Source organism: Crocodylus siamensis, chromosome 1, assembly GCF_052110815.1.
Source record: "Crocodylus siamensis isolate JL-2025a chromosome 1, ASM5211081v1, whole genome shotgun sequence".
NCBI lineage: Eukaryota > Metazoa > Chordata > Crocodylia > Crocodylidae > Crocodylus > Crocodylus siamensis.
In genome coordinates, this window is record NC_143395.1 from 270,012,549 (window position 1) to 270,039,488 (window position 26,940).

At 44.1% G+C, this 26,940-nt stretch overlaps 1 protein-coding gene across 3 annotated transcripts in view; it reads left to right on the top strand.

The window, feature by feature from the left end:
• The window catches only part of APOO (apolipoprotein O), a 75,788-nt gene that overhangs the window by 29,974 nt on the left and 18,874 nt on the right, over positions 1-26,940 (top strand). For 2 of the 3 annotated variants that reach the window (XM_090062201.1, XM_090062191.1), the window contains exons 7-8: positions 6,631-6,741; positions 18,500-18,598. In XM_090062201.1, the coding sequence (XP_089918327.1) occupies positions 6,631-6,741; positions 18,500-18,568 (180 nt within the window). In that variant the 3' untranslated portion in view covers positions 18,569-18,598. Of the gene's footprint in view, positions 1-6,630; positions 6,742-17,626; positions 17,749-18,499; positions 18,599-26,940 lie in introns of all 3 variants that reach the window. The other variant, XR_016444098.1, reaches the window with a different exon arrangement.

Genomic DNA, 26,940 nt, shown 5'->3' on the forward strand with positions numbered 1-26,940 from the left:
ACACTATGCATATGACTTCCTGCTCTTCCCTCCAAAATGGTTTGTGTTTACCAGAACAGAAATCTTTTCTGCTCTAATTAGGACCTGGAGAATATATGTACCCCTTTCAGACATAGATTTGTTAATCCAGTGTATTGTCTCCCTCAATTTTTGCTCAGTGGGAATTGTTCTGCCTCTTTCTAGGCTTTACTCACACTAAGGTTTTTCCATTTAAGGTTTTTCCTTTTAAAATGTAAATTAATCATTGTGCGGGAGGGCCTTTCCATGAGTAAACACCCATGTCAGATGCTGATTACAGCCTTTCCTTAGATGCCAAAGAAACTCATTGTCTATCACTTGTAGGTCGTATTATGCAATCCTGCCCTATTATAACATATAAGAAACGTGTTCTGGTATTTGATATAAAAAATTTGTAACATAAGGACAGTAAGACTAGCTGCAGCTTGATGTTGCCTATCTAGAAGCTACACTTGCCATGTCAGTAAAATAGGTCATGCAAGACACCCCACAATCTTCCAGATCAGCGTGGGGGTTCATGGCAAAAACCTAAGCATAATGCATGTTATAAGTGTAAGATTTATACACAATTAGGAGACAGGGAAGGTTTTTTATATACAGGTAAGGTTGAAGGAAACACTTGTCATGACGTTTAGAGATTACTGTGCTTACCACAGGTATTGGCAAGCTAAAGAATCAAGAATGTGAGGCCACTTCAAGGTCCTCCAGAATCTTCTGAGAATTTTCCAGTCTTGCTTTTTAATTTAAGTAAAGAGTAACTGCTGAGTTAAATATATTTGCTGTGTTGCAGTGAATCTAGGAGAGCTTAGAAAGTTGTCTGATGTTCTGGAATATAACAGTAATGAATAAGGAATTCTTGGTCATTGTATATTTAAATTCAGCCTGTAGTTGATGCTTCTCTACAGTCTGGAGAAAGCAATAGTTTGAAAAATCTGGAACAGTTTATTAGTGTGTTTTGTTTTGTTTTCTAAATTTGCAGTGACCACTTCAGGAATAAAAAAACCAGAATGTGGTAAAACTTAATAAAACCTGATCTTTTAAGATTACATGCAATGGAGGTGTTGGGGGATTGGGAATGTTGATGTCATAATTTAACTGGACAGCCTTTGATTTGGAAACTTCTTGGTTTTTCTGTCTGCATGAACTATTTAACCTTCTTTCCAGTTTTGTTTGGGTTGTGGTTACTTCTCGCTGTTAGAAGTTCTGACAGCTGTCTCACTTAAAGAAAAATTTAGCTGTGAAAATACAAGGCCCAGTTCTGCATTCATTACACATCCAAAATTTGAATTTCATTAACTCTGGATTTCTTGGGTGTTTCATGGTATGCAAGACTGCACTCTGTACATGGCGATTATTAAGTCCAATTTTATTTTGATATCTCCTAAGGGCCAACCCAGGGGGCTCCTTGTGCAAGGTACTGTACAAACACAGATTGAGTGGTCCCTGTTTCAAAGACCTTACCTTTTAAGTATATCAAGCAAACAGTGCTGGATTAATGCATAGGCAAACTAGGCATATGCCTAGGACCTTGAGCTGCAGAGGCGGCTTGATACTTCTCTCTGTGGCGGTGATGCAGATGGCCCTGTCCATCTCCCTTCTTTTACCTTCCCTTCCCCTCCCCTGTGCTGGTCTCACCGTGGCAGTGGCTGCTTCCTAGCAGCAGCTCCAAACCCTGCTCCCCCTAGGCAGTGGCACCAGGGTGGGGAAGGGGATCTCACCAGGCCCGGAGCCCACAAGTTTGTTTGCCTAGGGCCCACTAAAGGGTTAATCCGACCCTGCAAGCAAACACAGTATAAGAGTCAGGTATAACATGAGCTGGAAAAGTTTTGGTAATTCAGTATTTTGTTAAAGTATTTCCATAACTTGCTTGTGCCTTTAACAGTGCAGAGACCAAGCAGTCCATCACAGTTGACACTTTTTTCCACCAATTTGACCTACACTTTGTGTAGATTAAAAAGTGTATGCTGAAGGAGTCTGGTTAAGCAAGAAGCAGCAGCTGTGACCTATGGACTATTGTCTTTCAATCCTCTTGTTCTGTTTGCTGTTAATATTGGCATAATCGATCAAAAGGATTGTTTCTGTTGATTTTGTTTACCTAGGTACGTTTGTATTTCTTGTAGTTTTTGCCACCACACAGTATATTCAGATGAAGCAGAACCTTTCATTAGTGTAAAATGTAATTTCCTCTAACACAGATTATTGGTTTGAATATATTTAGAGTGAGTTCTTGAAAAACTAAACAAGAATGTGGGCAGTTTATGCTTGCAGCAACTGTGAAAATTTTGGAGATGTATTTCCCTGTTATTGCCAGGTCTCTGAGGATTAACTTGCTTCCTTCCCCTGCTCCCACTCTACCACCCTTCATCTTTGTTTTTATTACTTTCAGACATAGATACAATTATTGTTCGTTCACTTCCTTATGCCAGCTGCCAACAAAGTTATTTTTATATTTAAAATGTATACTCGTTTTACATGATAAGTAGGCAAGATATGAGTTTTTGAAACCAGCTTGTCCAAAGAGAGGTCTCACTTGGTTATCTAACTAGAAAAATGTAGTAATCAAATCTATTTGTATTCACCATGAACTAATTTTCAATATATGATTTTCTGTCTGTCAGGACCTACAACTTGCTCTTGAGATTATTTATTAATCTAGACCACTTTCCGTGCTTCACAGTAACATTGAAATAATAAATGTGGGGGAGGAGGGATGTCTGTAAGATGCTGATGTAGGGCGTTTTTTGTCTTAAGACCAGAATCCATACTGAACTGAAGGACAGAATTCATGGTAATGATGACTGGGTGGTATGCTATAGTGGCTTCTCATTGTGTATAAACTTAAGTTTAACAAATGAGGAGAAAAGTTCTTATGTGATGCATTTTTTCCTTCTCTTCAGAGCATGAGTAATGGGTTTGTTAGACACTTGCAGATTGTCAGACAAGATGTTGATCTGTCGTGCATTTAAGTATCCTAATTGTATTTATTTGAATGGTTGGTTTGTGCTCAGTTTGAAAAGTTTTTTGTCCTGGAATGCTTCAAAGAGACAAAATTGTTCCTAGTTGCGGCTTGGGTGGAACATGCCCACAACTTTTTCACCAGGGCTCTTATGGTGCATGTGTTTGTACATAAAATTCATAGTGGATCTTAAAGGCCTTTGTAGGGTTCAGGATGCTATCATGCTAGATGCAGTAGAAGCACTTTAAGGCTAGGGATAGACATTTCACACAAGCCTGTATAAGTGTTAGGCAATGGCTGAACCTGGTTTAAGATAGACCTGGATGGCTGTAGTATTAGACTGAATAGATTTAGGTTAAACCAATTAGCCCATTGAACTTCTGTCCCAGATCCCCCTCGCAAGATGCAAGTTAAGTTTCGGTTCCCCTGCATTCCAGGATGCATTGCAACCCGCTGCTGACACCCCTCCCAACCCCCTTACCGTTAGGTGGGCTAGCCTCTGCCCCAGTTTATCTGCTCCAGCTGAGCTGGGCAGCCCTGCCCCCAGCTGTCATGGAGCTAAGGCAGCCTTGTCAGCCCTGCCAGCAGCGGTAGCAGTATGAGGGTGGGCAAGAGGGAAAACTTTCCCTAGCCCCTCTCCCTCATCAGTCTCCTGCCTGTCAGCAACAGTGGGGAAGGGTGAGAGAGAATGGACCTCTGCTCTGGCCCCCCTCTGCTGGACTCTTTCCAATTTGTCCACATCCTTTCTGTAGTGGGGGGCCTGAAACTGGACACAGGACTCCAGATGTGGCCTCACCAATGCCAAATAGTGGGAAACAGTCACTTCCCCTGATCTGCTGGCAATGCTTCTACTATTTGGGGATTTGATAGCAGCCTTCAACTCCCAGAAGGGTGGTTCCAAAGAGAATGGAGCTAGATTGATAGATTGTTAGGTGCTGGAAGGGACTGTATACATCATGAGGTCCTGTCCCCCTGCACTAGGCAGGAAAAGACTACTGGGGTCAAGTGACCCCAGCGAGGTGACTGTCCAGTCTCCTTTTGAAGATTTCCAGGGTAGGTGACTGCACTACCACTGGAGGGAGTTTATTCCACAGCCTGGGCTCCCTGACTGAAGTTTTTCCTGGAATTGAGCCTGAAGCGACCTTCCAAAAGTTTGTATCCATTGTTCCTGGTCTTCCTCGGGGGGCTGCCCTGGTGAACAGCTGTTCACCAAGTTCTTGATGTACTCCTCTGATGTAGTGATAAGCCACTACCAAGTCCTTTCTTAGCCTTCTCTTCTGTAGACTGAGGAGGCCTACAGCCTCTCCTCATATGGCTTGTTTTGCAAGTCCCTGACCATATGGGTAGCTCTTCTCTCGACCCCCTCAAGTTTTTCCACATCCTTATTGAAGTTCGGCTTCCAGAACTGGATGCAGTACTCCAACTGCTGTCTCACCAGTGCGGAATACAGTGGGAGTATCACTTCCTTAGTTTTGCATGAGATGCAATGGTTAATGCATGCCAGCATGTGGTTTGCCCTTCTGGCCACAGCATCACACAGCCAGCTCATGTTCATGCGATGGTTGATCACTACCCCGGGTCCCTTTTGGCTGTGGTGCAAGTGAAATTGTCATCACTGAGCCTGTAAGTATGTTGGGGGGAGTGTTTGTGCCTAGATGGAGCACCTTACACTTCTGAGTGTTGGACTTCATCTGATTCCAGTCCACCCAACTCTTCAGCCTGTCCAGATCTGCCTATATCTGCAACCTGTCTTCTGGCATGACTATGCCCAGCCATGACTTGGTGTCATCCGCAAACTTAGCCAATGAGCTTTTCACCCCTACGTTCAAATCATTGATAAAGATGTTGAAAAGCACCAGTCCAAGCACAGACCCCTGAGGGACACCGCTGGCCACTTCTAAACTGTACTCAGTGGTGACATGACAACAAGGAACAATGATCTCAAGTTGCAGCAAGGGAAATTTAGGTTGGCTATCAGGAAAACCTTTCTCGCTAGGAGGGTGGTGAAGCACTGGAACAGGTTACCGAGAGAGGTGGTGGAAGCTCCATCCTTGGAGGTTTTTAAGACCTGGCTAGACAAAGCTTTGGCTGGGATGATCTAGCTGGGGATGATCCTGCTTTAAGCAGGAGGTTGGATTAGAGCAGTGGTTCTCAACTTTTTTGTACCAGGACCCATTTGTAAACATTGATGGCTAGTGCCAAGACACAGCTCCCTGGCCCTGCTGGTGCCTCTTACTCCTGACCCACAGCCCTGCTGGTGCTCCTCACTCTCATCCTTCTCCCTCTAGGCCCCAGCCCTCTGGTGTGTGGGGCTGAGTATGTGGGGTAGGGGGAGGAGTGGGTTATGGGGAGGCATGTGCCTCCCTAGATTTGTGCCGCATGTGGCTGCAGCCTGGCCAAACCAGCACAGGCAGGAGGTGCCTCCATGGCCCAGCAGGTGGGTCCCAGCGGAGTGGGGTGGATCAGGGCAGTGAGACTAAGTACTGCTGCTGCCATCAATCTGGCGCCAGCTGCAGCACCAGCAGCACAAAGAGTAAAGGATTGGGGGGGACACACTATGCTGCCCTTGCATCCTCCCACCACTGGCTGTTTGCGCACTGGGCCATGGCTTACCCACTACCATGACCTGATGGCCAGCAACTAGTCTTGTTGCCTTGCTCTACCCTCCTGCTCTGGGATCCACCTGCTGGGCCATGGAGACAGTTCATTTCCATGTTGGTCCGGCCAGGCTGCAGCCCTGTGCCCTCACAAATCCAGTCCAGCTATGGAGGCTAAAATCCAGCAACCTGTCTGTGCATTTTTTTAAGGGTAACTGTTTTATGTTTCTTGGGTTGTTAGGTGATGGTTTTCTTGTCTTGGTCAAAGTCTTTCAGATTCTGATACCAGAGAGAAGCTTCTCCTTGGTGTTACATAGTGAATTTCTGAAGCAAAATACGATAAGTACAGTCACAATTTTGCTAACAGGTGTTGTTTGGAAAGCTCCATGCAGTTTTGCTTGTGATGATGTCTGGCCAAAGGAAAAAAAAAAAGAACTGAAAAATGATGGTAAAATAAGAGTTTTAAGATATGTTAAAGTCAGAACTAAAACAAAATGGTAAAACCTGAAAGAGAAAATACAAAGTACGAATGTTGTCCTCCTTAACCATATGAGTGGTGGTTAATAGCATTGCCTGTTTTTTCTAAATCCACTTCTCTGTTTAATTTGCTTTGATAGGATTTTTAACACATTTTTAAAAACTACTTTTCCCCTCTTATATGAGGGGTTTTTTTGCTGCCACTTTTTATTAAACTGTGCATATCATACTTCTGCAATATGCATGAAGCATGTGTATTTGTGTTTAAAACATCATCACTCAACTCCTTTTGTGATTTTTTTTTTTCTTTTTTGTAACTACTGGTATTCAGGATTCAAATTATGGGAAGAGTTTGGGGCAGGGGAGGGCTGAGGCCCCCCCTCCATAAGAGATTAATACCCCTGGCCTGCCCCGCACCTTTCTAAGCAGCTCAGGCAGCGGTGGCTGCTCCTTCCAGCTGCCATCACTGCAGACCGCTCCCAGGAGTCAAAGTGTAATTCAAACCCTGCTGGTATTTCAAGGGAAACAAGAAGAAAAAGCCCATCCCATATGTTGGGTTTTTTTTGTTTGTTTGTTTTAAAGGTCACAGGTTCAAGGCTGTATGATTGGAGTCTGCAAGGATACATAGCCATAGAATCTCTCTGGAAAGACAGTCCTAAAAAGAAGAAATCTGGAAAAAAAGGAAGTGAAAAGGTAAGAAAATTAATTTCCAAAATATCTGACACTTCAAAGTCACAAAGCTTATATTTGGGATGATCAACTTTCATTTGTTTGTTTTTTAAATCAGTACAGCAGAACTCTCTTTTTAATCTGTACCATTTTTTCAAGGCAGACAATGAAATAGTCTCTAAATTCTGAGAAAATGTTAAGTAGCTCAAAATGCTAGGATTCAAAATTGTGTGGGTTTTTAATTTTTTTAAGCCTTAGTCAGCTTAAGGATATATAAAGAAGTGGGATGTATAGTGACTGAATGATACTGATCCACATTTTTGAGATCTCTTTTTTTTGTGCTGAACAGAAATTTTTATTACCCTTCCTACAAGTAGGAGATGGCGTCATATTTCTAGTGGAAGGTATTCAAAGCAGATAAAGGAAGTTGTAACTTCTCTTACATAAATGCAGACTCCTTAGTGAGGGACGAAACCTCTACTGTATATGTGGTATCTGTTCCACTTTTAAATGTATTACTGGTCCTGTAACTAACTTAAAATTTAAACTCACAGTGCCAAAGGCTTCTGAAAAAGTATAGATGCCATTAGGTTTTAGAAACGTGCAGTGGTAACATCAAGCAGTAATTAACTTAGCTTTTTATTTTGTGTTCCAAAGTTTCAAAAGGAAATTCGTGTGTGTTGCTGGAACGTAATAATCCTGAAGCTTTCATGTTATGATCTAGTTTATTCAGGCACTTGCCATCTCAGTGAAAAACAAATCATACAAAAAAATCCCAGAGACCACTGAATTAGTTTTCTTCTTTTTCTTGCTCCTTGCAGAATCTTTAAATTGTACTTGTGAGTTACCACAACATAAATTTATTTTGCTTGAGAAAGTAAAGTCTTAAAACATTAGAAGAAAACCTTTCTAATTGGCTCCTCAACTCCTGGGCTAGGGACAGGCATTCAAAAAGCCCAAGTCTGAATTGATTCAATCTTTGCAGGGTAGTCTAACTTGGCTAGGCTGAACCGGTCATTCTCGCTGGACTGACAAAATGCTGGCACATGCCTGCAGCAGCTCAGGCTAAAAGCTGAGGGGTGTTAGAGCAGCCCTTACTTCACTTCCAGTGCTGAGCTGAGGTGGGGCATGGCCAGGCCCCACAGGATGCTCTGATTGGGGAGAGGTCCCCCCCCTCCCCCCCCCCCTCCCAGGGAGCCAGCAGGGTGTTGATAACAGCATTTAGCATCCCATCAAGAAAATAAAAACCTCTCTCATTAGTTCAAGCTCTTCTTAAACAGTTTTTTCCAAGGAAGGAAGGGAGGGACGGTACCAGCTGACCTGTTGATTAGCTCCAAAAAATCCCTAAGTGGATACTTGCCAGTCTGCTTTACACAGACACCTCTTAGCATTAGATGGCATACCAGATGCTGGCTACAGTTTGTGCTGTGGGGAAGGGGAAGGGGGAATCCCTGCTTGAGCAGGGAGTGGCGTGGGGTGGGGAGCAGGGGAAAGCCAGGCAGAAGGGCAGGACCAGCCCTACACTGGAGCAGAGAGCCCTGCCCAGGGCTGCAAAGCATCTGGGATGCTCTGAGACTCTAGTTTAAATTAAACCAGGAAGGGGTCCAGGACACACATTGCATAATGAGCCAAATCAGTTAAGTCTGATACTACATTCAACCAGGTTTCTCTCACACTAGTTTGAGCCATTTTCAAACTGATTTATGTGCACTTAACATCTGTTCTGTTACAGGTTTAACCAGTTGCTGATCACTTAAATCGGTTTATGTGTAGTGTCTGTCCCTAACCCTGATGTTAGAAATTATTGCTAGCCAGCCAGGTGGCTTAAGCAGGATACAATGGAATGCAGAAGGCACAGCACAAGATGATCAGAAGCTACAACACATCTGGTGCAACACTATCCTGTGTTTTGGACATCTAAAGTCCTTTAACATGTGGGAGCATGTGGTGGTGTTGTTGTTGTTGTTGTTAAACATTTCATTGCACTTTCAACTCACGGAGAAAACAAGGCAAAAACAATATGAATAAAAAGCTACCAGGTTTTTCCAGTCACCAGAATGTGCATCCAAAGATGTGGAAGTGTGGGGGGGAGATAAAGCTTCAAAGTAAATTTGAGGGATAGACTGCAAAAATTGGAATGTCATGTTTTAGTGCAGATGACTAAAGCCACATACAAATGTTTAGTTTCTGCTGAGAGAATCACCACTCTCCTGGTAGAAAGCAAAAGCGTGCAGCTATTCATGTTGTGTTTTTTTTTTCAGAGCAAAATGGCCACTCTGGAAGAAAAATAATCTGGGAACAATCAGGGTTAAATTGCCTTACAGTGTTTCTCCTGGAAGACTCCCATGCCTTCCTGAGACTGCCCTCTTCTGAGTCAGCTCAGAGGAGTGCAAGGAGTGCGGCTATTCTGCTGTGGGGGACAACTGATAGTCAGGAGTAGGCTGGGGGGCTTTCTCCCAGGCCTACAATCCTCCTGGGTCTGTGGCAGCTTCTGCTTTTCAGCAGCCGCCATCTGCTGCTTAATGGCCTGTCCCCTTCACAGACAGGCAGGGGAAAGGACAGGCCATTAAGTTTAAGGCTGTTTAAGGGTGACAGTGGCCCAGGAGAGGAGCCCTCTTGTACTGCCTACCTAGAGAGCTTCCCTGTGAAGACCGTCAGCTATGGGGCTGGAGGAATGACTGTAGTGCAGCTCCCAACCTATTTTTCTACCAGAAGAAATTTCTTTCAGTAGAAATGAACATCTGTACACAGCCCAAATTGAAAAAAACATACCAAAAAAATGAGAGAAAAGCCATTTCCACTCTGCCATGCTTCCCCCATGAAAAAGACATTCCTATGTAGCATTGTTCCATTGTGAAACAATCACAAACACATTTTTTTAAGTTGGAAAATGGAATGACGTACCGTATTAGCCAGTTCTTAAAAAGAGAGCCTATGGTAATGTCTGGTCAGCATTATAAAACTAACTTGTAAGTCCTGGGACCCATACTGTTCAACATCTTCATTAACGATGTGGACATTGAAGTCAGGAGTGGACTGGCCAAGTTCGCCGATGACACCAAACTTTGGGGCAAAGCATCCACGCCAGAAGATAGGCGGGTGATCCAGGCTGACCTGGACAAGCTCAGCAAATGGGCAGACGAGAACCTGATGGTGTTTAACACCGAAAAATGCAAGGTTCTCCACCTTGGGAGGAAAAACCTGCAGCACCCTTATAGGCTCGGCAGTGCTATGTTGGTTAGCACTACAGAAGAAAGAGACTTGGGGGTCATCATTGACCACAAGATGAACATGAGCCTGCAATGCGATGCTGCGGCTAGTAAAGCGACCAAAATGCTGGCGTGCATCCATAGATGCTTCTCGAGCAAATCCCGGGACGTCATTCTCCCCTTGTACTCGGCCTTGGTGAGGCCGCAGCTGGAGTACTGCGTCCAGTTTTGGGCTCCACAATTCAAAAAGGATGTGGAGAAGCTTGAGAGAGTCCAGAGGAGAGCCACGCGCATGATCAGAGGTCAGGAAAACAGATCTTATGATGACAGGCTGAGAGCCATGGGACTCTTTAGCCTGGAAAAGCGTAGACTCAGGGGTGATCTGATGGCCACCTATAAGTTTATCAGGGGTGACCACCAGGATCTGGGGGAACGTCTGTTCACCAGAGCGCCCCAAGGGATGACGAGGTCGAACGGTCACAAACTCCTGCAAGACCGTTTCAGGCTGGACATAAGGAAGAATTTCTTTACTGTCCGAGCCCCCAAGGTCTGGAACAGTCTGCCATTGGAGGTGGTTCAAGCACCTACATTGAACACCTTCAAGAGTAAATTGGATGCTTATCTTGCTGGGATCCTATGAGCCCAGCTGACTTCCTGCCCTTTGGGCAGGGGGCTGGACTCGATGATCTCCCAAGGTCCCTTCCAGCCCTAATGTCCATGAAATCTATGAAAGGCAGTCCATCAGAACTAAACTATTGTGATTTAGAATGTACTATGCTATAGATGGATCTAATTGTCTTCAAGAGTTTCATAAATTGGTTCCTCAGAGACAGCATAGGCTCATGCATTGTAGGCTGGACTTTTTTGAAAACACCGTCTTGGGGTAGGTGTATCCTACAAAAGGTTTACTGGTATGGCTCCAGCGCAAATGAGGGAGAAAACGCATGGTGCATTAGCCACCTTGCAGTGTGCATACTTCTATTCTGCACGAAATGAAGAATAACCCGTGGTAGCTTGTCCCTCTTTTATTGAGACAAGGTACCATGGGTTAACTTTCATTTACTGCAGAGTGATAGCATGCACGTTGGCAGTTGTATGAGAGTTGCTGATGCACTGTAAATCCCTGCCGTTGGTTACCTTGTGCTAACTTGTTTGTTTGTGCCTACTTCTAGGCATATTGCAAAAAGCACACCATAATCAACAAAGCACTACAACTGGAAAAAGACTTGGATGGTGACCTGAGCTAAACTTACTTAAAGGTGTACTTGAAGAACCATGGTATACCTGTGTTCAAAACCTGTTACTAAATAATTTGTCTGTTTGCAGTTATTTGACTAATGATAGCAAGGATTTTTCTGTGAAATTCTAAACTCTAGCTTATAGGCCAGGTACAGACATTACACTTTTAACTGTATAAGTGACTGGACAGAAGCTGGGCTCACATAGACTGGTTTAAAAATGGCAGAACCCCGTGTGAGATTTACTTTTGGGGGAGGGGGAGAGTGGAAATGTGCATTTGGTTTGCTACTGATCTAAAACTACACAGCTCACACGCAACTGCATAACTTCAATCGATTCCGCCTTGGGCTTTTTGATTTTGTACCTAGCCATGATGCAATCTATGATACTATGATAGTGGAAATTTTATAGTATGATGCATATGATTATAATGCACAATAGTTACAAACAGGTTGTGTGTATGACCAAATGTTGCCATGCTTTGCTTTTCATGCATTTGCTATAAGCGTTTCCTTGTCACTATTTACATGAACTGAGTTAGAAGCCTACTAATATTATCTTGGTGTGGAAATGATTTGGTGGATATTCTTGACTTCTGTTAATTTGATATTTTTTTTTTAACTTGCTCAGGAAGGGTAGGGATTCCAGGATATTCCTAACAAGGTACTAATGCTGCAATACTTCCTGATGGTAAAATGGATGTAATTGATTTTCACTGCTGTTTTGTCCTGTGTTATGTAAAATAAAAACCAGACAATAAAACAGCCCTTCCCTTTGTTTTGCAGTTCCCTTCTGCAAACTAGTTTGTCTGTAGAAGAACCAGAATCTGGCCTCTTTCCCTCTTTAGGATGATTCAAGTCACTTGAGAACTTCCCAGTTTCCCATTCTGGAGTCTCTGCTTTAAGATGAGCAGTAAGCCAGATAACTCTTTCAGATCAAGGGATATGCAAGAACAAATGACTGTGCCACGGTGGTGGGTTCATGTTAGGGCAAGTCAATACTAGGCATTTTCTGGCACAGCTATGTCACTCAGGGTTGTGAATATCTTTAAGCTCTGATTAGCTGTGCCAGCAAAGCCCATAGTTTAAATGCAGTTATGCTGGTGAACTGTCTCAGCGCACTGGCATGCATGCCAGTGTAGCCCCTGCCAGATTTCTTTCTATGCTGTGTGCCTTATGGGCTCACTGGCAGGCATAGATCTGCCTAAAGTCTCTGCTTTCAAGTAGCTCTAGAGTCTACTGCTCTTCCCCTTCATCCTCCCTGAATTCAGCAGCAGGAGTAAGGGGGGGGCAGGGAGGAGGGAAAATCAATGGCATCATGCGCTCCCTGAGATTGAAAGCAGGGGCTGAGTGGTGGTGGTAGTGCTGCTGCTGTTATTGCTCATGCAGTCCTTTCCCTTTCTGCTAAATTCAAGAAGGGGAGGGGAAGAGCAAATAATAGCAGACTGAAAGCAGGGATTCTGGGCAGACGTCGGGCTGTTGAGCTCTGAGAGCTCACTGCATGTGTGGTGCACAGCCAAATGGGGGTGTCACCACACTACTGCACTTCCTCTCATTCTGCTCCAAAGGCATCCGCATTTTCTTTTGCCTGCTCTTCATTTCCATCCCTCCTCTCTCCCTCAGCAAAGAATTGGGGAAATAAGTACATGGAAGTGGAATGGTCTCCCTTTTAAAGCCATAATATTATTTAGAGATCAAGCATGATTTAATGATCCAGGTATGCAGTTTTTCCTTTATTGTGTAGTCTGTTGACTGATGAATCAGATTACTGAATAAATGCTTCAAGGTCAGGTAATAAAGGTGCAGGGGGAAATCACAGGATTGGTTAGTCATGCTGGTCATGTCTTAAATTAGATGGCAATGCCTTTGGGATAGAAGAGTGTCATCTTATGTTTTTATAAGGCTCCTTAGCACTGCTGGTTGTTTTTTGGGGAGCCTTTTAGGGTTCCTCTTATGTGTACCTCCATTTAGAGGTTTGCAGCCATAGATGCCTACCTTGTAGAGTCCTTGGCTAGCGTCTTGCAGATGATGGTCATTTTGTTCTGCATGTATCGCATTGTCCATCTACGGTTGTTTTCTACCTTTTTGCCACCAGTTTACCTTACACTGCCTACAAATGTACATCGTCAGTTGAACCTCTCATTGTGTCTAACCTGCTACATGAAAATGATGAATTATCTGCTACTAGCTGAATTCCATAATCTCTAATGCTTTTTCCATTGGTCACATCTGTCAGTTTTAAGATTCCTGGATGGCACGATAGCACCAACTACATATGTGTTCATTTCTCACGGGCATCCTGAACACAAGCCAGTTGTAAGTTTTTAAGAGTGGAGTCCCGTTCTGGTGATTGCTTTTTCCCCAGATGCATTTGTTCATATTATTGGATTTCATTATCCAGTCTTCTGTGCTGATTCCTAGGTAGCAATAGTTCATTTGCTGCACACAGTTGTTCCATTCACTTTAACATTGCTACTGAGAAGTTGTAATGTAGATGCCATGTTCTTTTTATTCCGGAGTTTTATTCTGAAGTGACAAAAACATGGATTCTTGTACCCACTCATTAAACCCAGCTGTTGGTTCAGCCAGACAGTTAAAAACTTGCATAACATGGCAAATGTATTCCTTCAATTACAAACTCTAGTATAATCTCAGTCTTGTCTTCCTACCCAACCAGTTTCCCTTTGGTTATATGTGGACTTATTGTGCTTTCAGCCACACCTCAGTTTCCACCAGACACTGAGTCATACAGTCTGTCACTCTTTTTGAATCAGTTAAAATAAACATAAAAAGCTATAGGTCAGTACTAAAAGCACCTTAACACACTATTTCACAGTCTCCTTAAAGGGATCCATCTTTTCAGTCCTTGTTGTTTTTCTTGTATTTGTACTGTTTCTCATTCTATGCCAGTTAGCACTGCGCATTTGCTGTGCACTTATCTTTGTGGCTGTCATCCTTCCAGTTGTTTAAGCAAATAAATAAAAGAGAAATCCATGTAATTTATTCATTTCTGGTTTCAATCTGAGCTTTGATAGAAACCATCTGTATTTGGTGATACTGTATATAAACGGTATTTTATTTTAAATATTTGACTGTTTGGATACTCCAGTAAGCATTTGCCAGCAACAGAATGTTTTCGAGTTGAAAAATCAGTTTGATTTGTTGCAAGTGTCTGTTCCTTATGGTCAAACAGTTTCCAGAGCCAGGCTCGTTGGGAATGCCATCAAAAACAAATTAATTACTGGCACTTCTAAGGCTGGTGGATATGGAGATGTTGTTATCCTCTCACTGGTTAGGTCTTTATAGTCAACAACACATTTTGTACACTATCAAAGTAAACTTTAGGTGTTGAGCATTTCATCCTTTTTTAATCAGTTTACAATGTATTAAAACTATCTTCTATATTTTCAAGTGCTTGTGAAACTTGTCTTGAACAGCCACTTTTCAGAGACTAACAAAATCCGGACATCTAATACAAGTGATTAAGGGCTAACTGATAGAAATGTTGTCACAAATGTTGACTTACTACCTAGCTACCCTCCTAATATTAGTCAGGTAAGGCAATGCAGGAAGGGGGTTAACCTGCAAAACTCACTGTGGCTTTTGTACATGATCCTCAGGCAAAGTTTGTATGTACCTTGGAGGGGTGAGGAAGAAAAAAATCCATAACAAAATCGATAGTTTTTTTTATATACAGCATAAAGTATAGGGTAACATTTTCAAAACTGCGCAAGTCTAATATTTCTGAAGTGATGTAAGCACTGAGGAATACAGGTCTTTAAATTCATTGGGGCTTAAGTTCTTAAATGTCTGCGTCACTTTTGAATGGGACTTTGGCACTCCTGAAAACTGCTTGTTTTGCTCTTGTTCAGAAAAGTTGTGATAATGCTGTTTCAGAAATGATGAAATTGTGTAATCTCTTTCCAATTCTCTCTGCCTTTCTCCTCCAATTTCTATGTCATTTTCAAACTCTAATAAAAATACCTCCAACATGGGCAGCACTTTTGGTGTTGATCAAATGGAAAAGGGAAAGTTAGGTAACATCATCTTGTTTTCTTACTTCCACAGGAGATACTGTAAACAGCAAAAGCAAAACAAAGTAAATTATTAATCTTTAATACTTTTCCTGTTTTTCCTATTTCAATTTTTTTTCTTCTGAAAGATGGCAGGTCTGATGACCAGAACTGACACAGAATCTGTGCCTCAGAATTTTCCACTAAAACAAAAAATCAGAATATTTCCATGCTCTGATTAGGTTTTCTCAGCAGAGATGCTGGAGTGGAAAAAGGGTTGGCCATGTGTGAGACCATTTTAGAAAATAAAAAAGAAGTCATAGGTTTTGTGACTTCGGTTTAAACAAAGTAAGCAAACTGAGCTAAACATTTGGAAAAAGCCCACTTTTGGAAGCTTTGTATAATCCTGACAGTTAGCTATATTGCTGCTTCCTCTTTCTGTATAGAACCATTCTGGTATCAAGTGTTTTGCTTTTTAAACTGATTTTTTTTGTTTTTATTTATTTTTGATTTTTTTTAAATAATGATTTAAAGTCTCCCTTCTTTGGACCTCAGCATCTGGTGCATAAACTGGCTTGAGACTTATTTTTAACTGTCTACTCATATATTGAAGGTTTTGAGCAAATGTGGTCTGTGAACTCAGTTTTGGTTCAATATTACCTTGAAGTGAAATGGTGCTTCTTCATCTTAAAGGATTCAAAAGCACTTTATTGTTTTTGTAGAGATATATGTTTTAGATTCCATAAGATTTGTCACTCATGAACTGTGGTTGATATTTAAGGGTACAGTACATTACTAGCCATAGTATTTGGATGAAACCACCTACAACCATTCAAATACTTCATCGTGTGGTAGGCTTGATTTGGTAAGAGGAACTCTGCCTTGAATCAGTGCCCCAGCTCATTGTGTAGAGTAGGGGTAGGCAACATTTTTTGGCCGGAGTGCCGAAAAACACCACAATGCCTACCTTGGAAGGTGCTGGAGTGCCAGCATGGGAGAAAAACAAAATAAGGGCAAGGGGTACATGGCAGGATGCCCTGGTTGTGCCCCTGCCCCACAGCCTGGGCTCTGGGTAGCTGCTGGAGCTCCGGCTTCTCCCAGCACGGCTTGTAGTATCCCAGCTGCCTGCTGGGAGCAGCCCGGGATCCTGGCTGGCAGCAGCTCCGCAGAGCCAGCAGCTGGGCAGAGCTTTGTAGCCAGCCCAGGCTCTGGGCAGCTGCAGCAAGCAGCAGGCAGAAAGCCTGGAACAGCTGTTTGCACATCACCTCCATGCTGGGGGCAGGGGAGAGACCAGGGCTGCGCTGCCTCAGGCCCCCCCCACTCTGACGCATGCATGCACACACCAGTGCAGAGCTGATGCCGGAGCCTGGCACAGCTGTTTGGAGCCTTCCGGCTGCAGCCAGCTGGGATCCCGGGCTGCTTCCAGCAGGCAGCTGGGATGCTGCAAGCCCTTCTGGGAGCAGCTCGGGCTCCGTTGCTGGCAGCAGCTACCCAGAGATGGGGTTGGCCACAGCGTGCCAAGCAAAATGGCTGTGTGCGCCACGCTCGGCACTCATGCCAGGACATTTCATACAAAAGTGCCTTGAGTCCTATTGGTTAGCATATCTATTTTATTCCCAATATCGGTTCCAATAATTTCATTCGGATTATCCGCACATTTTGCTTTTCAAAAGTAAAAAAGTAAAAGAGGCCAAACTATGCCAAGGTATTATGTGAACAACACTTTAGTTAATCTATTGAGGGCTGAGCAGTGGTTGAAAATAGCCTCATAGAAATCATATGAAAAACTAAAGCTCTCCATTGACAAATTTTGAAGTGTATTGTATACTGAGGAATCTGATAATTTCCAAATTCCAAAAACAATATGTAGTAGTGTTCTGGATTGGTGGATCTTATTTTGCATATTTAAATAAAATTGCATCTATAACAGCAATACAGAAAGCCATCCATTTTGATTGGAGGGAGGCAGTACTTTTCAAACTAAGTCTAAAAGATGCTAAAATGCACGCTACTTCAGTACTGAAATTTATTTCTGTTGCTGTTGCTGAAATTTATTTCTGCTGAAATCCATTTCACATCTGTTGTGTTAACTTATTTCTGCATAATCTCTGTTGCTGAAAACAGACGTTGCCTTTGTGCCACCATAACAATTGTTATGGTGGTACAAAGGCTGGGCAAACAGATATCCAAGCCTGTTGTCAAGCTAGAAATGTCCCCAAATTGTAGCCATGACAATGGGCAGTATATATTTGTGCTGCTTCTGTTGCAGCCTGTTTGCTTTATTGCCAGAGAGCTTGGGCAACCCAGAGCTGCCCACTCTTTAGCATCCGTGAGCAGGTGCTCTTAGGGCTTCAGGGGCCAGGTCCTATGCAACCTTGGAATCTCCAGGGTATGCAGGATTGGGCTCCTTAAATCCCCAAAGTGCCTTTTTGATTTCTCCCACTTACAGAAGTCTGCTTGCAGAGGGACATCCCACTGATCCGTGCTTCAGGGTCCCAATCCTGTGCGTCCCAGGAATCCTCCTGCAGGGGGATTCCCAGGGAGTGTTTTGGGCTGCTGCATTTATGTGGGGTATGTTAATGAAGTAATCTTTTCTGTGACAATTGCAGTCCCTTGTTACATTTTGCTACTGCAGAAAGAATACATTATAGGGAATGTAAACAGCTTAAATGCACTTCCGAGCAAATGTAGCAACGCATCATGTGGGAAAGACGTTCAGATAGATTTAAGTAGGAGTATTTTAATAAAAATAAATGAAAAGCTTAACGCTTGGAAACTTGGAGTAGCAAGTGCTTGACTGGTTTTATTTTAATGGAAGTACTTGAATCGAAACTTATTTGAAACTACATTCATGTATGCTGCAGGGAACATTTTTGTTTTGACAGGGGAAGGGACAAAATACTCTAATAAACTTTTATTTTATCTTTTAGTTCCTTTATTTTTACTACAGAGAAGATATGAGAACTCTTCAAAGTGTAGCATGTAAAAGGGGTCTATTGTATACATAAACACACAAGTCTGGGAATGTAAAATGGCAGTTATAATTTGTAGGAAATCCTACGGCTCAGTTGTGAATGTAGGCAAAAAGGGGTCAATCAAAGAATCTTTTTGAACTACTGTTCTTTCAAAGATAAGTGTTGAACTAATAACAGGAAGACTAAAACCTAGAAATTCTTTGACAATCATTCGTTTGTGTATGCCTATTACCAAGTCAGATTTATTTTCCAAGAATTCATTGCTTTAGATTTTTGAGAAGCAGGTTGCTAGAACAGAACTGGTTACTATAGGTGTTTTGGTTTAAATGATATCCATTTTCTTTTAGAGTGATGCAGATGGTGACAAGCCAGTGGAAATACATGCTCCTTCAGATGCAGAAAGAGCCATGAAGTAGAACATGCTCCATGATTTTCTATCAAAACAGGTAAAGGACAAAAAATTGATATTAATATGTGGTAACTGCAGCTGAGTAATTTTTGCTCAAGATTGAACATGTCTAACTAGCAAATGCATTTCATTTCAAATTAATGAAGAGGCAGGGAAAAATAAATGAGGACATAGTGAATATTACAGTTTATTTAGAATGCCCAATAATTATCTTGCTTAAGCTAGTTTGATTAGCAAATTAAAATTATATTTCTGCACAGCAATTTAGTGCAAGGAATCAAAGCAAGGACAGTGTTTTCTGGTGAACAGAACAAGGAATGTAAAGTTGAGACTTAAGGTCTGTTTCTGACTTTGCTGCTAGCTCACCTTTCGCCATTCAGTGTTCTGATTCTCATATTCCAGGAATGGGGGAAAATACCTACCCATTTGTAAAAGCAGTTTTTAAGATTGGAGGCTGAAAAGTGTTGTATAACTGCTGAAGAGTGTTATTTTTTTTACCATTAATGCAGTTTGCAGTGCAAAAACGTTTTGGTTTTGTCAGTACAGCTGATGGTTTGGATTGGTGATGTGTTGGCAGTCCAACTCTCAGTTTGGATTGGTGGTTCTGGATCTATTTTCCAGTGGACTCATCTTTGCCACACATATGGTTGTATTGCACTAAAAGTAATGCTGTAACAATGACTAGGAATTTATGCTCATTTTTTTTTATGGTGGTTTTATATTAGATGTGCTTAGTTTTACAAATAAAACAACTTTTTTCCCTTAACTGCCAACTCAGGCTCACCTTGGGGTGAGCTTTTCATGTGTAAATGACTGTTTTTGCTGATGTGATTGAATGCACCCATTGGAATAACAATGTGCTGCTTTTTTTGCCAAGTCACTCTTCCATATCTACCACTGTGCATCCTTGTATTTACTTACTATTGTTAACTTTAATTCTAAAGATACGTTGCCTGTCTGCTTAGGTATAGAAGTTAATGGCATCCATTAAACATTGTCTTACTTAGCTTTTATTAAATAGCTACATAAATAGAAATAAATTATGAGAGAGGAGAACAAAAGCATTAGGAAAAACAAAAAGGGGAGGATTTGCAATTACCTCATGTACTTGAATATAATATAACCTTGTTTATAAGATGACCACCCCTCCATAAATTAGATTCTATATATGGGAAATTTAGAATTTAAAAAAAAAAAAATTTTCCAGAATCTAATTATTGGAGGTTTACCTTGAATTTGTCTCTTTCCCATTGCCACAGTAAGGAAAATAAATCTGGAGGTCAGGTAGCCCCTTTCGTTGTTCTTGTTCTTATCATGAGTCCTGGGATCTTCTAAAAAATTATATGCAGATGGAGGCACAAAGCAATCTGGTCTGGTTCCACCTCATGGAGGGTGGAGCCACACTAATTATATGCAACAGGCTGAGAAGAGGAACTGATGGAGGGATTCTGGGTGAACTGTTCGGGGTCCTGTTTTGTGATGTTTGCCAGGCATTTAAGGCTGGTGAAGAAACAGGAATAATTGGAAATGGGGGCAATAAGTGCAGCTCAGCTGTGGGAGTAAAAAGGAAGTAAAAATATATGCAGTGTAGTGGCTCACCATGACTTCAAAAAGAGTTAACGCTGAGAGAGACTGCACTCAATGTGCACTGCCATATATCTTATTCAGGTGGGCTTTGCTAATCTATTCTTGCACTGTGGGCAGGGGAAACACTGTATCTGGGTCCATGAAGGCAGTTTTCTTTAAGCGTTCCCAGGGATAACTGTTCTTCTGGCGTGCTTTAGTACCTGCCAAGGTGTTGGGACTTATGTAAATGGGAGATCTCTCTAGCTTGCTTCTGTGGCCATATGGCTGAGGGCAGGTGAAACTTGGGGGCATCTGAACCCCAAGCCTCTGGTCTTGGGCCTGCACACAGGATGCCTGCCAAAAGACTTTGGAAATATTTGAAGCCCCTGGTAGGGGTGGAAGACGTTTGCCGGATGTAGGTCCACTTATGGTTCTGGACTGACTCATGGATTTGGACTTGATTTGGCTTGGAACGCAAAACATTTCTTAAAAAAAAAAAAAATCCAAAAAATGGTGGGCAGGATGTTTACAGTGCCTCCAAATGCAGGATCTTAATTATGCAATTTATGGCAATTCAGAATTGCTCTCAAGCTTTTTCCCAACCTTGTTCCTTTGGCCTTTTGGCAGGGGGTAAGTGAGACTATGCAGCATCTGAATGTCAAGGCCTCCAGGCTTGGGGCTTGCAGGTAGGATGCCTGCCATGGATTTGAGAGTATTTGAAGCACCAAGCTGAGGAGTCTGGGAGGTGGGATACTTGCCAGTGGTAGCGCCACACAGATTTGAATGATTAAGCTCTGCTTAGTCGATAGAATTTGGAATTGATTTGGGCTGAGACGCAATATTTCCAACCCCCGCCCTCAAAAAAAACAAAAAACCAAAAAAAACTAAAAAAACCGCGTGATGATGGGAACCTACCACAGTTGTCTTGAATGACTCAAGTGTAGCTAGAGGGTGAATGCTTGTTCCTTGCACTGTGGGCAGACTGACTCTTGTGAGAATGTACAAATGCCTCCAAACATGAGGATCTTGGCTACACAATTTATGGCGATGGGGGATTGCTTTCTGGCTTTTCCCCTAGCTTGCTGCTTTGGCCTTTTGTCAAGGGGCAAGCAAGATTAGGGGGCATCTGAACTCCAAGGCCTCTGGGCTTGGGGCTTGCACATAGGATGCCTGCCATGGATTTGGAAGTATCTGAAGCCTCATATACTGGTGAGTCTGGGAGGTAGAATACTTGCTGGTGGTAGTGCCACACAGACTTGAATTTAGAACTTAATTTGGAACTGATTTGTCCCTGAAAACTAAACTTTATTTTTTTTTTTAAATCATCATGTTTCCCCAGTATGGACCATATAGCCATACTTAGTGTTGACTGCATTTAATCCATTTCATAGTTGATTTCAGTTGCGGAGCACATGCTGCTTTTGGCGGTAGTTTAATGATAGACAGTATATTTAATTGGGTTTCCTTGTATGCCAATGTAAGACAAGGGGCTACCTCTCCTTTCCCCATGCTGGTTGGAGGCAGAATCATAGAATCAATGAGTCAGAAGGGACCTAGACAGATCGAGTCCGACCCCCTCCTGTGGGCAGGCATGAGCACTGGGAGTGGGAGGGGTCATAAGACCCCAGCCAGATGCCTATCCAGTCTCCTCTTGAAGATTTCCAGGGAAGGTGAGAGCACTACCTCCCTGGGAAGCCTATTCCAGGTTCTGGCCACCCTTACAGTGAAGTAGTTCTTCCTAATATCTAACTTAAACCTATCCTCCCTTGGTTTGTGGCCATTGTTCCTAGTGACTCCAAGGGGGGCCCTGGTGAACAGACTTTCCTCGAGTCCCTGCTGGTGGCCCCTGATAAGGTTGTAGGTAGCCACAAGATCCCCCCTCAGTCTCCTCTTCCGGAGACTGAAGAGATTCAGGTCCCTCAGCCTCTTCTCATAGGGCTGGCCACAGAGGCCCCCAACCATACGAGTGGCCCTCCTCTGGACCCTCTTCAGGTTTTCCACGTCTGTCTTGAAGTGCGGCGCCCAGAACTGGACAGAGTACTCCAGCTGCGGCCTGACCAGTGCCACAAAGAAGGGGAGCAAGGCCTCTGGACCTGTTAGTGATGCCCTTGTTGATGCATGACAGGGTGCGGTTGGCTCTGCCTATTGCTTCGTCGCATTGGCGACTCATAGTCATCCTGGAGTCAGTCATGACTCCAAGATCCCTCTCTGCCTCTGTGCTGCCAAGAGGGTCGGCCCCTAACCTGTAACCATAATGCTGGTTCTCTCTCCCCAGGTGCAGCACCCTGCACTTGTCCTTGTTGAACCGCATCCTGTTCAGATCCGCCCACTTCTCTAACCTATCCAGGTCTGCCTGGATGCGGTCCCTGCCTGCCGGTGTATTTAGTTTACCCCACAACTTGGTGTCATCAGCGAACTTGAACAGGGTGCTCTCCACACCCTCATCCAGGTCGCTAATTAAGATGTTGAATAGCACCAGCCCAAGGACCAAGCCCTGGGGGACTGCTGCCCACCCCCTTCCAGGTCGACATTGACCCGTCCACCACCACCCTCTGGGTGCACCCCTGGAGCCAGTTTGCCACCCATGTGACTGTGCATTCGTCAGTGCTGCAGTCCCTCAGCTTGCCCACCAGAATTGGGTGGGACGCTATGTCGAAGGCCTTCTGGAAGTCCAGGAAGATGACATCAACTTCCTCCTTCCCATCTAAGCTCTTTGTTACCTGGTCATAGAAAGAGACCAGGTTAGTCGGGCAGGATTGGCCTGGCACGAGCCCATGTTGGTTACCCCTCAACATCACTTCCTCTGGAGGGCTCTCACAGATGTGGCCCTTGATAATTTTTTCAAAGACCTTCCCCAGGATAGAAGTGAGGCTGACTGACCTGTAGTTGCCAGGCTTTTCCTTCCTTCCCTTCTTGAAAATAGGGACCACATTGGCCCTTTTCCAGTCCTCAGGGACTTGGCCCAAGCACCAGGAGTCCTCGAACAGCCGTGCTAATGGCTCCGCAATGACACCAGCCAATTCTCTCAGCACCTGCAGATGAAGGTCATCCGGGTCTGCCGACTTGGACACATCTAAGCCCTCCAGGTAATCCTTAACAAGATCTGAACTAACAGTTGGGACATTCATCCTTCCTGGGCCTCTCTATGCTATCAGCCGAGAGCACCCCATTGTCCGCAGACAGGAACACAGAGGCAAAGAACTTGTTGAAGAGTTCTGCCTTCTTTCGCGCATCCATCACTAACTGCCCTGCCCTGCCCTTTAGGGGTCCAGTGTTACCCCGAGACTTCTTCTTGCTACCTATATACTTGAAGAAGGACTTTTTCTTATCCTTAATCCCAGAAGCTAATTTAGGCTCTCCAGTGCTGCTTTAACCTTCCTCACCGAATCCCTACAAGCTTGGGTCAGGGAGGTGTACTCCTCCTTTGTCCCTGCCCCCTGCTTCTACCGCCAGTACGCTTTTTTCTTTGCAGGTGGGGGGAACCTTACCTTGTATTTGAGTAAATGTAGTATTTTGCGTATTGTGAATTGGGAAGGCTGCACAGTGCTACACAAATATTGTCTTGTGTGTCGACAAGAGGAGCACTTTCAGTTGAAGGCATGGTGAGATCTGACTGTGAATCCCAGCTGTTGTACCTCCTGACTTGTCACCATGTGCATGGAAGGAGGCACGATTGTGGGATCAAAACCCAAACATGCATTGTTGCTGGTGCAGGGGATCCTGGGATTATGGGCTCCCCCTGCATCAGCAAGTAGAAAGCTGCTAGCTGATGCTCCTGTGGCACAGTATGCCAAGTCGGCTCATAAGGCATCCCAGCCATGGGAGTGCACTAGAGTGTTGAACAGCTCCTGTCAGCCTCAGGAGCCCTGTAAGGCCAATCAGTTGATCTGCACTAGCCACACATTCAATTGAAGGCACAATGTGGTTGTTATATATTTTGTATGTAAAATAACTTTGTGGCTTATTTCCTGTTTTATGATGCCATCAATTGCATGGACTTGTGGCCAGGTTACTATTACTTAAGACGCAGTTAACTAGTCAATAAGGTCTTAAGCATAGCACCTGCCAGGGGCCCTGGAAAGAGATGGCACTGAATTGCCCTTCCAGTGTTCAAGATTTTTGGTTATATAAACAGACCTAATTTCAGCTGCTTTGATTGCCATCTGTGCTGAGGGGGTGGTGATTTGTGATTTATATTTGGATTAATGCCCATAGAATACTTGAGTCCAGATGTTTGTTTTGGATTTTGGTAGTCCCAAAGGTTGGTGAGTAATGTTGTTATCTAGCAAGACGCGTTTATTTCTGCTGGGTAGAATGCATATATACATGTTTTGGCAACTGTCATTTCTTCTGGATCATGACAGTATATGTGTGAGAAGTCACCCAGACCTTTGATGCATATGCCTACGCAGAAGTATGGAGGAGTTGAGGCTGCCCAGACCTTCCATCCCCCCTTTTACGCCATTGAGACAGAATCCAAGGACCACACCAAGTCCAGACATTTAATGCTTTCATAGCTGTAGTCATATAAGCATCTGGGAATCAAACCCCAGTCTCCTGTGTGGCAGACAATAGGGCTGTGCGAAATGGCACTGTTCTGTTTTGACTTGCGTTTTGACGAAACAGTGTTTTGTTTCAAGTTTTGATTTGATACTACTGTTCCATTTTGTTTCATCGAAAGTTTCACTGTTTTGATGTTTCACCCATAGGCTATAATGGGGAAACTCGAAACAGCCTATAACTTTGTAATTTCTGGCCTGATTTTGGATGAAACTTGCAGGAATGGTAGCCTCTTCTGAGGTCACGAAGCCTGCCAAGTTTCAAGGAGATAAGTGGAGGGGCTTGGGGGACACTGCACCTCAATGCGCACCTCAAGCTGCGGACAGGCAAAACTCGTGATGGGTGCTTGTGGGGCTGTGTCTGTCTTGGGGCAGAAGGGGGTGAAAATTGCAGGCCTGGTAGGCCCTGCTGTGGCCATGAAGCTTGCCAGCTGTAAGGGAGATTGGTACAGGGGGAGTCTGGGTTCTAGGGAAAAATTCATGACACGTGTGGGTGATGGGGTGTGTGTGTGTGTGTGTGTGTGTGTAGTGGGGGGGGGGTAAGGTGTGCCCTCATCCAACTGACACCAAGGCAGAAAGCAGGGGAGTTCGAACAGTGCTGCCTTTTATGCAGTTTTTCCATCCCTCCCCCAGAGCACTGGGATTGGAAGGGACCTCAGGGAAGGATGATAGTCACTGGCCAGCTACACAGTCAATAATGAGAGCACTCCTCCCTCCCTCTCCTTACTTTAGTTTCTGTTTCCTCGCAGGCCAAGCCTGCCTTGAGCTTCGAAACTCGAAATGTTTCGAAAATCTCAAAACGTTTCAACTTGCCTTGTTTTGTTTGAAGGCTGTTTCAAAGCTCTGTGTTTCATTTCAATTTTGCTGTTTCGAGCTTGAAATGAGTCAAACCAGCATTGAAACAAAACTACCGGTGAAATTTCGCACAGCCCTAGCAGACGGATTCTGCCACTGAACCACAGGGAACTCCATGCATATTTAAGCAAGTCACTGGGGTTTTTTTATTATTATTATTAAGTTAATCCCTTTTTTAAAGCCCCTAGCAATAATAAAAAAGAGAGTCTGGCTACAAATCTGAAGGTAAAATCCAGCTTTCACTTATCTCTGTTTTGTAATAGGATTGAATTTGTCTAGTTAGCCCTGAATAATTTTGACATTAAATGTCTGTAGACACTGTATAATACAATTTTCTCTCTTCCAAAAAAGGAGTAGTATATATATGCTTATGCAGGCTTATGACAGTCCCCAGGATGAGGGCATCTCACTTGAATTTTACTAGAGGTACACTGATACGTCAGTCCGACATCGGATCGGTACCGATATAAAGAAAAATTGCTGTATCAGCCCGATGGGGCTGATTAATTTAACCAATAAATGTCCGTGCTGTGTGCAGCCACAGCGCAGCACTTGGGCAGCAAGGAGCACAGCTGGCAACATGGAGAGCTGCCTCCAAACTGGTAAGTCTGGTGTGGTGGGAGGGAAGGGGGGCGGGGGGTGCAGAACAATGCCCCATGTGGAGGGGGGGAGGGGCAGGGGCAGGTGGGGGCTGGAGCCAGGGGGAGGCAGCTCCCACCACTGCTTGCACCCCAAGATCTGTTTGGGGCAGGCTGCAGCCGGGGCTCTTCTCAATGGAGGCTGGGCTTGGAGTGAGTTCCAGTGACACTGGTAGGATGCTGCATCCACCCCAAATTTTGCTGCCTTACTACTCCCCAGTGCAACAGCCACCAGCTGCCTGGCACTGCCCTAGCTCAACGTCCTACCTCCACCCATGCGGACGGAAGAATTGGAGCAGCGCCAGGCAGCTGGTGGCTGCAGCATTGGGAGCTGAGTGGCAGTAAAATTTGGGGTGGATGCAGCATCCTCCCAGCGTTGCCAGCGCCTGCTCCAAGCCCAGTCCCTCCCAAGGAGAGTCCCATGCAGCTCCAGCTGCAGCCTGCCCCACTCCATGCAGATCCAGGGGGCACATACCGCTTCTTCCTCCCCACCCCCCATGTCCTCCCAGGGTGAAAGCAGTGGTGGGAGCCCCGCCTCACCTGGGCAGTGCCTGCCCCTGTCCCTGTCCCCTCCCTCACTGTGAGGGACATCAGTCTGTCCCCACCACACCCCTTCCACTCCACTGGACTTGCCGGCTGGAGGCAGCTGCATTGGAAATTGGATCAGTATCGACTGATACACCTCCTTAAATATGGGCTATCAGTATTGGCCCCCAAAATCTCTATCAGTGCACCCATAAATTTTACCATCTGCTGCAAGG